This window comes from Lutra lutra, chromosome 2, assembly GCF_902655055.1.
Source record: "Lutra lutra chromosome 2, mLutLut1.2, whole genome shotgun sequence".
Lineage (NCBI taxonomy): Eukaryota > Metazoa > Chordata > Mammalia > Carnivora > Mustelidae > Lutra > Lutra lutra.
Genome location: NC_062279.1, coordinates 80,509,227 through 80,522,882, shown reverse-complemented (window position 1 = coordinate 80,522,882; position 13,656 = coordinate 80,509,227). Strand labels below are relative to the sequence as shown.

The window sequence follows — 13,656 nt, the reverse complement described above, 5'->3', positions numbered from 1 at the left end:
TAAAATAGGGCTTGCAGAACTCCGTTTCCATATCTCACTTGTTCTTTTCGTTGTTCTCCACCAATTTTCAAACAAAAACATCACACTTATCTATCCTGACTGACTTTCAAAGTCATTTCTTTTTTTTTATTTTAAGATTTTATTTATGCGACAGAGATAGAGAAAGAGCATGAGCAGAGTATAGGGAGAAGCAGGCTCCCTGCTGAACAGGGAGCCCAAGGCAGGGCTGTATCCCAGGAACCCAGGATATTGATCCCAGGACCCCTGGGATCATGACCTGAGCCAAAGGCAGATGCTTAACTGACTGAGCCACCCCGGCTCAAAGTTACTTCTGGAGCCTTAATCTAAGCCTACACTTTGCCTTCATCTGTTGGCAATGATATTCATTTTCCTAGGTTCCTTTACCTAGAGATGCACTCATAGTTCTCATGCTCCCCTCCAGGGTAGGGAGTCTACATCGCTATTTTCATCAATCCCCTCTGCATCAGAAATGCATTTGAGGTGCCCCAAAGAGAAAGATCAAGCAACAATGGCTTAATCAAATAAGGATTTATTTTTCTCACATGAACACCATCCAGAAGTAAGTGCCTGCTGACACTGGATCAGCTGTTCGGCCATACCATTAGAATCCCAAGCTCTTTGTTTCACTCCACCATCTTTTGTGCATTGGTTATTGTGTTAAATGATTATTTCCTAAGGCATGCCAAGATGGCTACTGTAGCACGAGACATTAAGTCCATGTTCAAAGATAACATGAAACTCCATCTTTCCCCTTTAATCAGGAAGGCAATAGATTTGCCAGAAATTCTGCCAAGAAAACTTCTACTTCTTAGATCTCATTGGTAGGAATTTGGTCACATAGCCTGCCTAACAGCCAAGGCAGCACGGGATGCAGGAAATAGGAGTACCATTATTGTTGAGTCCTGCCATCTAATTTTCCAGTACTGAATACATTGTCACCACTGGAAAAAAAAAAAAAAAAAATGGGGAGGGGGGGATTCCAATATGAAAGGGAAGGGGGAAATAGATAATGAGTAGACAACTAGAAATTCCTCTATCTCCTCTCAATCATCGTTTAACTGGATCCATTCTTTACTTCTCAATTTCATTCTATATTTCTTCTTAATTTTTCTTCATTTATCTTCTCTTCCTAGTACTTCCCCTTGAAAAATGAATTTTAAAACATTTTTGTTAACATTTTATCTTCCACCCAGAATCAAATAATATTACAACAGCTGGTACTGTCTTCTCTCTCAACATGTGGGGAAACCTGAAATCCAACAAGAGGAAGTGATTTGTCCACATTTGCCTATCAATTTGGAGACATACCCAAGAATAAAACATAACTCCACTGAACATCAGAACTGATATTAAGTATCAGAATAAACGGTGCATATTTGTCCACTTGGTTCTGTTCTGTTCCTCTTGCCTATATCTTGACTACTTAAATATAAAGTTCTCCACAAGGATTCATCAATTCAGTTGTTTATTTCTGGAAACTTCTCTAAGAGGAAAGATCATGAGAATTGTGTTTCCCTTTTTCTTTTTTTTTATTTACTCTCTAAATATGAAGAAAGGAGAAACCAGGGTAAGAAGTCATTGTCTTCATTGGTAATCATTGTGCCATATGAACCATGAGTTTGAACTTATAAAACTGCCATCTCCAACACACCTGCCAAAAAACAATAGGAAAATGTCTACTTAGATGCATTATGTTCAACTTTGACCTTGTGGGGAAATATCCAGGGTAACAAAAACATAAAACACCCTGATGAAGTAGTCTCTCTTCCTTGTACTGGAAAGATTTCAAAAAGAGACAGATCTCCCAGAATAGAAGTCAAAGAGGAAGTCAGTCAGAAGGGATAATTGACCTTGATCATGAAGGGTAAGATTTAGAAAAAGAAGATATATAGGGATGCTGTCATAAGCCACAAAAAGGAAGGCTGAAATATGAATGACTTTTCCAGGGGCTCACAAGCAGGTCAATATGGGGGATGCGTTGAGGCACTGTGTTAAGAATACATGCTCTGAAGGGAGTCAAACCTGAGTCTGCATCCGTTCTGCCACTTATCCCTTCTTCGATCCCACACAACTTACTTCTCTACGCCTTACCTTCTAAACAGCAAGGTCATGGTAATATTAGTAATTACTTCATGGGATTGTCATGAGGATAAAATGAAGCAAGGCATATGAAGTGCTTAGCCTTGTGCCTCACACAGTGTAAGTACTCAGAAGCATGAAAGAAAGAACTGCAGATCGGAGAGAAAGATTAAAGTAATGGATTAATGGTTTAAAAAATAAATTATGACGAGTTGCGACCTCTTTGACTATAAGGCTAAAAGTGTAATCAAAAGGAAACCACTAAAAATTTATTACCTGGACATGATATAATACAGACTGGAATCTGTTGAGACAGTAGGAATGGAAATATGGTGCTGAATGGAAGAGCTATTAAGAAATACAACTGCCCTTGATTTAGGGTCTCTATTTCTTGGCTGATCCACTAGAATAATCAATAAAACTGACTGCTGTCCTACCAGTGAGTAGGAATAAAATGTGCAGGTTGGATAGTCAAGACAACAGTTTTGTCATGATTTGAGAAATATGCTAGAAATGCATAAATAGAGAACTCAGAGACCTTGGGAGATATGTGTTGGGAAATATGTGCATCCATTCAATAAATTCTTACTGAATACTTATTATGGCAGAGTACTAAGCCCTAAGAAATGTTTATAATAACATCTCACCCAGTTGAAAATCACTTATGCTGGAACCTCAAAAATTTTCATTCTTAAAAACCATTTAAAAAACAAAAGGAGAAGAAGGAAATCTTGTCCTTTCTAGGCCCTTGTTCCATCTTTTTGCGACTTCTTCAATTTCCTTCATAAGTGTTCTGTAGCCTCTGGTGGGAGGGGCTTTGGTCCACTGCCGGATCCTTCACACAGGAAACCACACCACGCATGCTCTGTTCCTGGTTCTCCATCTCAGTCGTATCTGTTGTGGAGGCATCTGCTCCCCCACGGTATCCTGCAATCTGCTTCACATGGGTCAGTCTTCATCTTTCTCTTTTCCCTCAAGAGACCTCTCCCAGTCGACTGGCTCATTCCTGGCAACTTCTGTCTGCTCTGGCGAGTGCTGTAAATTTCAGGATGCCCTTCCAGTCCAGTCCAGGATTTCATAAAGTAAGACAGTGTAAAAAGGAGCCCTCAGGTCTCTATCCTGCAACACATCTCCGTTTTATTTTACTGAGGCTAACCCATGTGGTGAGGGGGTGAAAAAGTTTCACAGAAGTTTGTGATCTCTTTACTCACCCAGGGCATAATTTCCTACTATTTTTATATCTTCCCTCCAGATTATTTGGTCCCAGCCCAAGAGAATGGAAGTTCCATCCAATCCATTCTCTCCTGTCTTCTGATGAATCCTTATATCTTTGGGAGGCAAGAAAATTACCTCATCATATGCTAAATCTGTCAAGGTTCTACCAGAGAAAAAGAAGCAATAGGATATACTTTTTTATTTTTATATATTTCTCTCTCTCTCTATATATATATATATGTGTGTGTGTGTGTGTGTGTGTGTGTGTGTGTGTACACATATACATACACACATACATACATAAGGTGATTTTTATGTTCATATTATTTGCATATATGCTCATATATATGTATGTGTGTATGCATATACATGTATAGATTGATAGATATAGAGTGATTTATTGCAATGAATTGGCTTACTCAGTTGTGGGCTTTGTCTGGTCAAGTCTGAAATTCACCAGGCTAGAAACTCTTGGGAAGGAGCTGACACTGTGGTCCACAGGTGGAATTTCTTCTTCCTCAGAGAAACTCAATTTCTGCTCTTAAAGTCTTCAACTGATTGGATGAGGCCCACCCACATTATCAAGGATAATTTCCTTTACTTAAAGTAATTGTGGATGTTAATTCCATTTACAAAATGCCTTCGCAGTAATGCCTAGATTAGTACTGGAATGAAAAACTGGGTACTACAGCCTAGCCAAGTTAACACATAAAACTAACCATCACATATGCATTCTCAATCTGTGGTTTATGTATAAATTTGATGTTCTAAATTCTTCACACAAATCAGCTTTTGGAGCATAAAGAAAAAGAAGTGTCTCTCCTCAAAATTCTGGCTCTTGCAAGGGTGCCTGTGTGGCTCTGTCAATTGAGCACCCCAGTCTTGGTTTTGGCTAGGTCACGATCTCAGGGTCATGGGATCAAGCCCCAACTCTCTCAAATAAATAAAATAAAAAGTCTTTAAAAATAAAATAAAATAAAATGAGAAACTGGGCAGAGGCAATATCTTTGAGAGCTGTTGAGCACCTAGATTTTGTCAGGACAAATGATTTTAGGGGGGGCTATTTTTTTCAACTTTATTGAGGTATAGATTAAAATTTTTTTCAAGAATTTTTTTCTGTGTATACAGAATGCACACATTTCAAATTCTCAAATTTGAGGTCCAAAATGTCCTTTTAAATAATACCTTCTTTTAAACATCTGTTTCGTTATTCATAGATTCATGGAACTAGTTCAAGAGGCCTGAAAATGTTTTGTGGCTGATTTTTTTCTACTTTTGGCAGAATATACTTAAATCATCTATCCAGTTTTTTTAGAACCTTCAGAGACCATCTTAGTAACCCAATCCATTGTTTAATAATCCTTGTAGTTAAGAAATTATTCCTTCTAACTACTATGAATGTCCTCCCTGGCATTAGTGGACATAATAAGGTGCAGCCGCTTTCCCAATTTTCAAAACAACATCAATCCAAAGATACAACAGCTACACTGGTCCCTCTGGCAATGTCCATCTACTTCTAAAATCTCTTAAAATCAACTGGAAAGTCTCCACTAGAAGATGAACAGCCACTGAGTATTAATCAAGTAATCGATTGCTTGTTATGCAAGTGAGCTCATGTATTAGTAGTCTGCAAGCATGGAGTGCTTTCCCATTGATTCTTCAACAATGCTGAGTCCTGGGTTTCTCAACCTGGGCACTACTGACATTAGGAGAGATAAATCTTTGTTTGGGGGAGACTTCCTGCGCATTGTGAGATATTTACCAGCATCCCTGGACTTTATTAGATGCCAACAGCAGCCTCCCCCAAGTCATGATGATAAAAAATAAAAATTTGATTCATTTGATCCCTGGGGTACAGTGAACAAATCATTCTTGATTGAGAACCACTGACCCCATGCTACCTTGTTTAAAAAGGTCTAAAGAGAGCTAACTACTATTATAAATGAGATGTTTGATCTGTGGCTAAGAAACCAAATTTTCACACATTTGAATTGACTGTGAATAACTTCAGAATATTTTTATTATTAAAGGAGTACTCACTTTATGGGGCACCTGGGTGGCTCAGTGGGTTAAAGCCTCTGCCTTCTGCTCAGGTCATGATCCCAGGGTCCTGGGATCGAGCCCCGCATCAGGCTCTCTACTCCGCAGGGAGCCTGCTTCCCCCTCTCTCTCTGCCTGCCTCTCTGCCTACTTGTGATCTCTGTCTGTCAAATAAATAAATAAAATCTTTAAAAAAAAAGATATTTAAAAAAGGAGTACACACTTTAAAAAAGTCCAAATTTTCTTGAAAATGTAAACTGCAAAGTAAAATCTCCTGTTTGTCCTGCAATTATTGGTCCCATTTCCCAAAGATGACCACTGTTGACAGTTTGCTGTGAATACATCAACATTTAATAAACACAAATATTATATAGCCTTTATTTTATATAAATAAGATCAAACTATACAGACTATTGTTCAACATACATATGTGAATATATAGTTCTGAAATTGCCCCATGTATTTAACAATCCTCTGCTATGACTTATACTTTTGTTTTGTCTTCAAATATCTTAAATAGTTGTTGGCAGTCATCATTTAAGATAGAAATTATTTTTTAAAATAAATGGACTGGGGGCATCTGAGTGGCTTTGTCAGTTAAGCACCTGCTTTCAGCTCAGGTCATGATCTCAGGGTCCAAAATAGCAGCATGAAATCACAGGCAGGTATGTCTAGTTAAAACATCTTCAAACAGTAACTATGGCTCAAGGCTGACAATTCATCAAAGAATTTTTCTGAAACCCTTGATTTTTATTTTTTTTAAGCAAGCTATATATCCAATGTGGGGCTCGAACCCATGAACCCTAGATCAAAAGTCTCATGCTCTACCAACTGATCCAGCCAGGTGTCTCTGAAACCCTTGAATTTTAAATTTTGTTCTTAAGAAATTAATAGAGATATCAAAAGTCAGTATCAACACAGATTAACCTTATTTTATATATACTTGAAGTCTCTGAAGTGTGTGGTGTTCTACCAGTGACATCCCATGGTTTACAAATCCTTTGACTTCATTTAAATATGTTGAAAAAATATTGATAATTTTAAAATAACTTCACAAGTGAGAAAACTATTTACAAAATAACTCATTATTACATAGATTTAACTATTTCCTCCTTCAAATGATATGCTCTGAAACAACTAAGTACAGTCAAAACCTGACATAGCTAGATTTCTTCTCTATAAAAAATGTCACTTGTCATTATTAAAATGTTCTGCTGCATCTTACAAAGAAAATACACACCTTTATTCTTTTCATGTCTTGGTGACAGATTACAAATACTTTTTTGAAAAAGTAAATGTTATTGACAGTTCAAACTATTCTGTTCTTACTTCTCATAATTGACAGTATTCTAGAAAGTTCCAAGCATGTACAAACTTGATAAGAATAATAAGCAACAGAATTACATTTGGAGTCCCCAATAATCCTTAAAGTTTATATAAATCAGAGGTTTTAAAGTGGTATAGTTAACTTATATCCACAGAAAACCCACATGTGGATATTTATAGCAACTTCATTCATAATTGTCAAAATTTGGAAGCAACCAAGACGTCCTTCCGTGGGTATATTCAGACAAAGGAATATTATTCAGTACTAAAGACACATAGAGGACCTTAAATGCAAGTTACTAAAGCCATAAAAGTCATAGGAAGACATAAAAAGTCATAATAGAGAACCCTTAAGTGCATGTTACTAAGTGAAAAAAGCCCATACGGAAAGGGCAGGAAATTCATTTCATTCAATGAGGTTTGCACAAAATCTTGCACAGAGCCTCACACATAGGAATTATCTAATCTGTGAGTGAGCAGGGTCATGTACTTTCCTGATGCTCTTTATGTCTTCTTCCTCTAGTACCAGACCAATCTTGATTCTGGGTAAGAACTCAATAAATTCCTAATTTTTTAAATGACTGGCTGAGGGATTTTTGAAAAAGAAGGGAATTGAATAAAACTGTAAAATATGGCAGACATTTCATGGGAAAAGGATTGAGGTGGGAGAAGGAAGAAGAGGAGGGTGGGGCTGGGGGTGGACATTCCACTTGGGAAACAGCAGGAAAAATGAGAAAAGGCAAAGAAAGGAGAATCCTGGCATCTTCTGCGGACATGGGAAAGAACGTCCCGATAGCATGGAGGTTCTTGGAAAATAGTTGGCGTCAGTCTAGTAAGCAATGTGGGGCTCCCATATAGAGGGCTGTACCTGCCAGAATGAGACTACAAGTTTTAGGATACTGGAGGAAACTGCTCTTTTACATGGTTTTGTATTAACCTTCTCTCCTCGTTCCTCATCAGTGGTTCCCGGGAATGGGCAGGATGTCGAGTGCTCCCTCGGCTATTTCCCCTGTGGGAATATCACCAAGTGCCTGCCTCAGCTGCTTCATTGCAACGGTGTGGACGACTGTGGCAACCAGGCGGATGAGGACAACTGCGGTGAGTGAAGCACCCATAGTCACTGCAGGACCCTGGGTGGAAGCACCGAAGGTGAAGTCGCTGAGACCTCTCATAACGAGAAGCGAGAAGGGGAAAGAGAAAAACTAAATCGAATTACAAAATAGTTGTCACTTAATGAAATCATCCCTTTCTTTTATTAGCTTAAAATATCCATTCTTTTTCATGTAGTAGTCTCACAGCCAGAATTTCAGGAAAGTGGTGACTGTGCACAATGGTTAGGGGTTTTAACCCGCAAACTGGTACAGTTAGCGTCTTACCGGCAGAAGGGTGTAGAAACTGAGAATACCGGCTCTGGAGCCAGACTTCCGGGTTTGAACCCGGGTACAACAAGAACCAATGATACAGTCTTGAGAATGCTTTTTAGCCTCTGTTTGCCTCCATTTCCTCGGGTTAGAAAAGGGTTTGGAAACTGATCCTACATCAAGAGAATTTGGGAAGATTGGTAAGAGAATTTGGGAAGATTATATATAAGGCATACAGCAGGTGCTAATTAAGTGTTCACAGCTATTGCCCTTTGTTATCTTTTGTTTACCACAGTTCTGAAGGACAAACGAGACCTCATAGAAAAGAACAAACCATAAGTCCAGTTTACTTATTACTTAACCAACAATCATATTTATAATCTCATAAGACCAACAAGTAGGGCTTGAGGCCAGCTAGAATATCTGGAAAACTTGGCTTTCGGTAAGAATTTTGTTCAAATTTCTGAACCCTCAAAAGTACAAATTAATAAAAGAACTTCAGTTGGCTGGATTTGACTCACCAGGAAAATAAGCTTTGGTTAATAATGTAAAATAATGAGATTTCTCACTCATGGAGAAATAAGGTGCTGTTTTTGGAGGATAAAGACATGCATAATAATTTTAAGTGCTGCATAAATAATACACTGAAGAGGACTCGATGTTTTCATTCCCACAAGTAGTAGAGACTTTTTAAGGCACCACTTTGAAGGAGTTAAACTTCTCACTTTGGAACATTGTCTCTAGGTGGTGGAGGTTAACTCAAAACACACTTTCTGAACTGGTGAGCTTAAACTAAAATTGCCTTTGATTTGGGTGACTATACATATGTGTTTTCTTTTTTGAAAAAATATGTATTTTTTTAAACACATAAATATAAAATATATATAAATATATATTATAGATAAGAATAATAATATAAAATATATGTAAGTATATATTTTAATATATAATATAAAATACATATCCTATCTTGTTAAAATACCTGAATACTGAACAAATTTAAGAAAAATAAAAAAGGAGTGTTCTGCCCATTGCCAGACACTTTCCTCTCAAGCTTGGAGCAGTTCAGATAGAGAGACTGGATTAAGAGCTTGCCACCAGTGGAAATGTTGGAAAGAACTTGGAGGGACCGGAAATTTGCCACCAAAAGTAGTTTCTCAGTGAAATAAAGCTTGGGAGCTCTTGCTTAAGTGTCAAATTTTAAGAAACCAAGTAACAAAAGTAACAGTCCTCAGAGTAATAATACTTAGTTACTCAAGTTTTTCAGGATTTACCATCCAACAAATTCAGATAGAGGCACTATGACACTGGAGTGTGGAGATCAGTTTCAGGAGATCTGGGTTTCATTTCTCCATACGAAGAGGGTGAAAAGGGCTGTTTTCGTCTCTGTGAAATGAGAATGATAAAAGTATCTGTGTCCACCCGGTCTTGGAAAGATTCAGTGAGATCTTGTATATACGATGCTCAGCCCAGGCCTTTACACATAATCAGCATTCAGTAAATGTTAAGTTGTGTATCAACGAGCTGTTATTATTACATACTTAGTGACATAAGAAGTAATCACTTATTTAGCTGGCCATTCTGTGGGTCAACAACCGGAGCTGCGCGCAGAGGCGATTAGCCCCACAGTTCTCAGCTCAGTTGGACTTCTCATGCATCTGCGGTTATCTCTGGATCAGCTTTGTCGTCATGCCTGGGACCTCAGCTGAGATAACCAAAGTCACTCAGCTCCAGAGTAGTTCTCCCGCAGGCTAAGCCAAGCTTGTTCTTGCGATAGAGACATGGCACCCAGCAGTGAACTGGAAGCATACAAGCACTCCTGACACTTAGTTTCAAAAATGGCACACTCGCCCCCACATCCTTGCCAAAGCCAGTCACAAGGTCGGCCACGTTTCAAGGGGTGAAATGGATGCCTCCCCCTGCTGAGAAAAGCTGCAAAGTCACACTGCCAGGGTCTTGGGCAGAAAGAGGGCAGCAACTTCTGCAAATTCTACTACACGTGTTCTTATCATCACCCCCCATCCCCCACACCGCAAGCACTGGTACTAACTCTCAGCAACTCAGAAGCCCCACCTGATGACTTTAGGAAGTCCTGTTAGTTAAACAATTTAAGTATTTCTAGGAATAACCATAGTTTGTCTACTTACTTATTAAAACAGCAGCTCATATTTGAAGGAATTATATTTGCTTTTGTAGTTATATGTTTATATAAGTAGATGTGTGTGTGTGCATGTGTGGGTGGGGGGGTGCGCATACATCCTATTGATTATGGGATAGTCAGGAGGTGGATGAGATTTCCCACATCTCCTGAAAATGTAATTATAGTTTATTTGCATGGCGGGGGTGTTAACTGTGTAGATTTGTATATTTGCATCTTAATTATGTTAGTTATCCTGATTAATTATCCTGGAGAATTTTTTTTAAGATTTTTTATTTATTTATTTGACAGAGAGAGATCACAAGTAGGCAGAGAGGCAGGCAGAGAGAGAGAGAGGGAAGCAGGCTCCCTGCTGAGCAGAGAGCCCGATGCAGGACTCGATCCCAGGACCCTGAGATCATGACCTGAGCAGAAGGCAGCAGCTTAACCCACTGAGCCACCCAGGCATCCCAATCCTGGCGAATTTTTAATAGAGAGAATATAACAGGGAAAATATTAAGGCCTATTTCTTTAAACATACAATTTGAATTCTGATGACAAGCTTGGGCTTAACGCTTATGAAAACAATATCAATCAGAATAAAAATCGGGTTGGAGACGTATCTATACATCATGATTTCTTCTTTTTCCATTTCTTTGACTTTTTCTTCCTCCCAGTGTTTTTTTAACTCTCTGAAGATCTAAGGGCCATGCTCTCTCCTTCCATCTCATCATTTCCATGTGTCTCCCCACTTCTATTCTGCCCCCCGAACTGTCCCCGTCCCTTTTTTCACTCTCTCTCAACTTCCCTTTCTATTTCATGCTCCTCTTTTCCTCTATTCTTTTCTATCTCAAATCAAGTTCATCACGATATTCATAAATTAGGCTTTAATTATCATTTAGCTCACTTCATTGAGTTTATAAACTGGTTGTTAAAAAGATTTTAATATCTTTACCTCCAAAGAAAAAACCCCAAGCAGATGCTTTTATTCTTATTTAAGATTTTATTTATTTATTTGACACAGAGAGAGAGAGAGACAGAGAAAGCAAGTAGGGGAAGGCAGGGGAGAAGCAGGCTCCCCACTGAGCAAGGAGCCTGATATGGGACTTGATCCCAGGACCCTAGGATCATAACCTGAGAAGGCAGCTGCTTAATCAACGAGCCACCCAGATGCTCTGCTTTTAATTTCTATGTAGTACTCAATTAGTTACCTGCTACCCCTACTGCCCCTTTGGGCTGTGTATCCCAGAATAGTGGCTTATATTTTATGGTCAGTAGACTCTGAGGTTCAAGAAAATCTTCAGAGAAAAAAAAAAAAAAAGAAAATCTTCAGAGGGTTCTGTGAATTCCCTGGAAACTATAAAATGCTGTATATTTGTGCACATGTAGACTTTCAATGAAAACAGTGTCCATAACATCAGCTTTGCAAAAGGTTTTAGTTTTTAAAAAGGAAAAAAGCTTCCTAATCCCTGCCATTGACTAAAACAGATTCTCCCCAAAACCTATTTAATCCTGAGTTGGATTCAATTTCCCCCAATTAGCACTCCAAATTCACTCTGTAAAATTATTGTATTGTCAGTAGTTTACAAAAATAATCACTACAACAATAACGAATATTCTTTACCTTCTTTGATTTCTCTTTAAATAGAAATAGAAGGGCACCTGGGTGGCTCAGTGGGTTAGAGCCTCTACCTTCTGCTCAGGTCATGATCTCAGGGTCCTGGAATCGAGCCCCGCATCAGGTTCTCTGTTCCGCAGGGAGCCTGCTTCCCTCTCTCTCTCTGCCTGCCTCTCTGCCTACTTGTGATCTCTGTCTGTCAAATAAATAAATAAAATCTTTTAAAAAATAAACAAATAAAAAATAAAAAAAATAAATAAATAGAAACAGAATTGCTGAAAGATTCTCAACCAGGCATCAGAAATTTCATGCTCAGATCCTAGAAGTGCCTCTTTCTATCTGTTGTTACCTGGGCATATCATTTTTTGGCTCAGTCCCATTTTCCTTATTTGTGAAATTGGAATAATGTAAATTTGTTGTGAAAAGTAAGTAAATTGCATATATATATGCAATTCATTTACATTATATACATATAATGTAAATGATTTTACAGACCAATTTCCTGCAAATCAGATTATTGATCCCTATATTCAGTAGTTACTCTGGAGTTTACATCTTTTTAATTCAATCCCAGGAATTGTTTATATTTGATTAGACTTGAAAACAGGGAAATCCTGGTCTGTGAGTATGAAGGGAAGTGTAAAGCAAATTAAGTCAAAATAGTATAAACAATCTGTTCTGAAAGTTTTGCTAATTTGTTGTCTTAAGGACCTCTGACATGACCAGGGAATTCATTCATAAAAATAAAATATTCAGGTCACAGATGAAATAACTCAAGTTCTAACTATAGGTGTATATAAAGACCTTAATCTTGGCATATGAAAATGAACAGCATTTTGTTTAATCAAAAATACTAATTACCAAAAATACAAGTGACATTTGAAAAGAAATTAATATTAAAATGTTTTTATTAGACCAAAAAGAGTATGCTATTTTAAAACCTCCTTTATTCACCATTGGCAACATTTGAAAACCCTTAAGTCCAGTTTTGGAAATATGGGTGAAATCATAATCTCTTCTTATGAAACATATCTATGTAACAAATGCTATGTTAAACTATTCCCGATATTATGTCAGAAATATATCTCTCCGGAAATTCATCTAGACCAGCAGATCTCCCAGTCTTGTTCTGGACCAAACCCCTCAGCATTAGCCATGAAGTTGTTAGGAATGTAAGTTCTCAGACCCCAGCGCAGCTTGATTGAATCAGAAACTCTGCCAGTGGCTCAACGATGTTTCTGCAAGTTCTTCAAGTCATTCTGATGCACACTAACCACATTTTGAGAACCACTGACCTATGCCCAAGTGAGCAGAAAATAAGGAATGCATATGAAATAGTAGCATCAGTAGAAATAAACTAGAATCAAGGTTTCCATACACTATGCCAGCGTGCTCACTTGCTAACAAACTCCCCAATATCATCATTACCAAATGTGTTCATTTCCATAAGAAACTCTAACACTGTTTTGGTTGTAGTCATCTAGAAATACCAAAAAAAGGGGCACCTGGGTGGCTCAATAGGTTAAGCCTCTGCCTTCAGCCCAGGTCATGATCTCAAGGTCTTGGGATCGAGCACTGCATCAAGCTCTCTGCTCAGCGGGGAACCTGTTTCCCCCTCTCTCTCCGCCTGATGCTCTGCCTGCTTGTGATCTCTCTCTCTGTCAAATAAATACATAAAATATTAAAAAAAAATTGAACTCTGGTCAAAATCTCAACAACAGTCAGCTGACATGCCGTTGCTGTCCATGAGTGAGTAGGCTGAAACATTCCACAAAAGGTAACAGAATTTTACCACCACCTTTAGGACTCTGGTGATAAAAATGATGAAATGCAGTTATTTCTGTTGCATCTTATTACTG

General features: G+C 38.2%; 1 protein-coding gene across 1 annotated transcript in view; it reads left to right on the top strand.

Annotated features, from left to right (window-relative positions):
• The window catches only part of RXFP1 (relaxin family peptide receptor 1), a 101,189-nt gene that overhangs the window by 20,745 nt on the left and 66,788 nt on the right, over positions 1 to 13,656 (top strand). Inside the window, exon 2 of the mRNA XM_047717805.1 lies at positions 7,642 to 7,779. Within this exon, the coding sequence (XP_047573761.1) occupies positions 7,642 to 7,779 (138 nt within the window). The remainder of the gene's footprint in view (positions 1 to 7,641; positions 7,780 to 13,656) is intronic.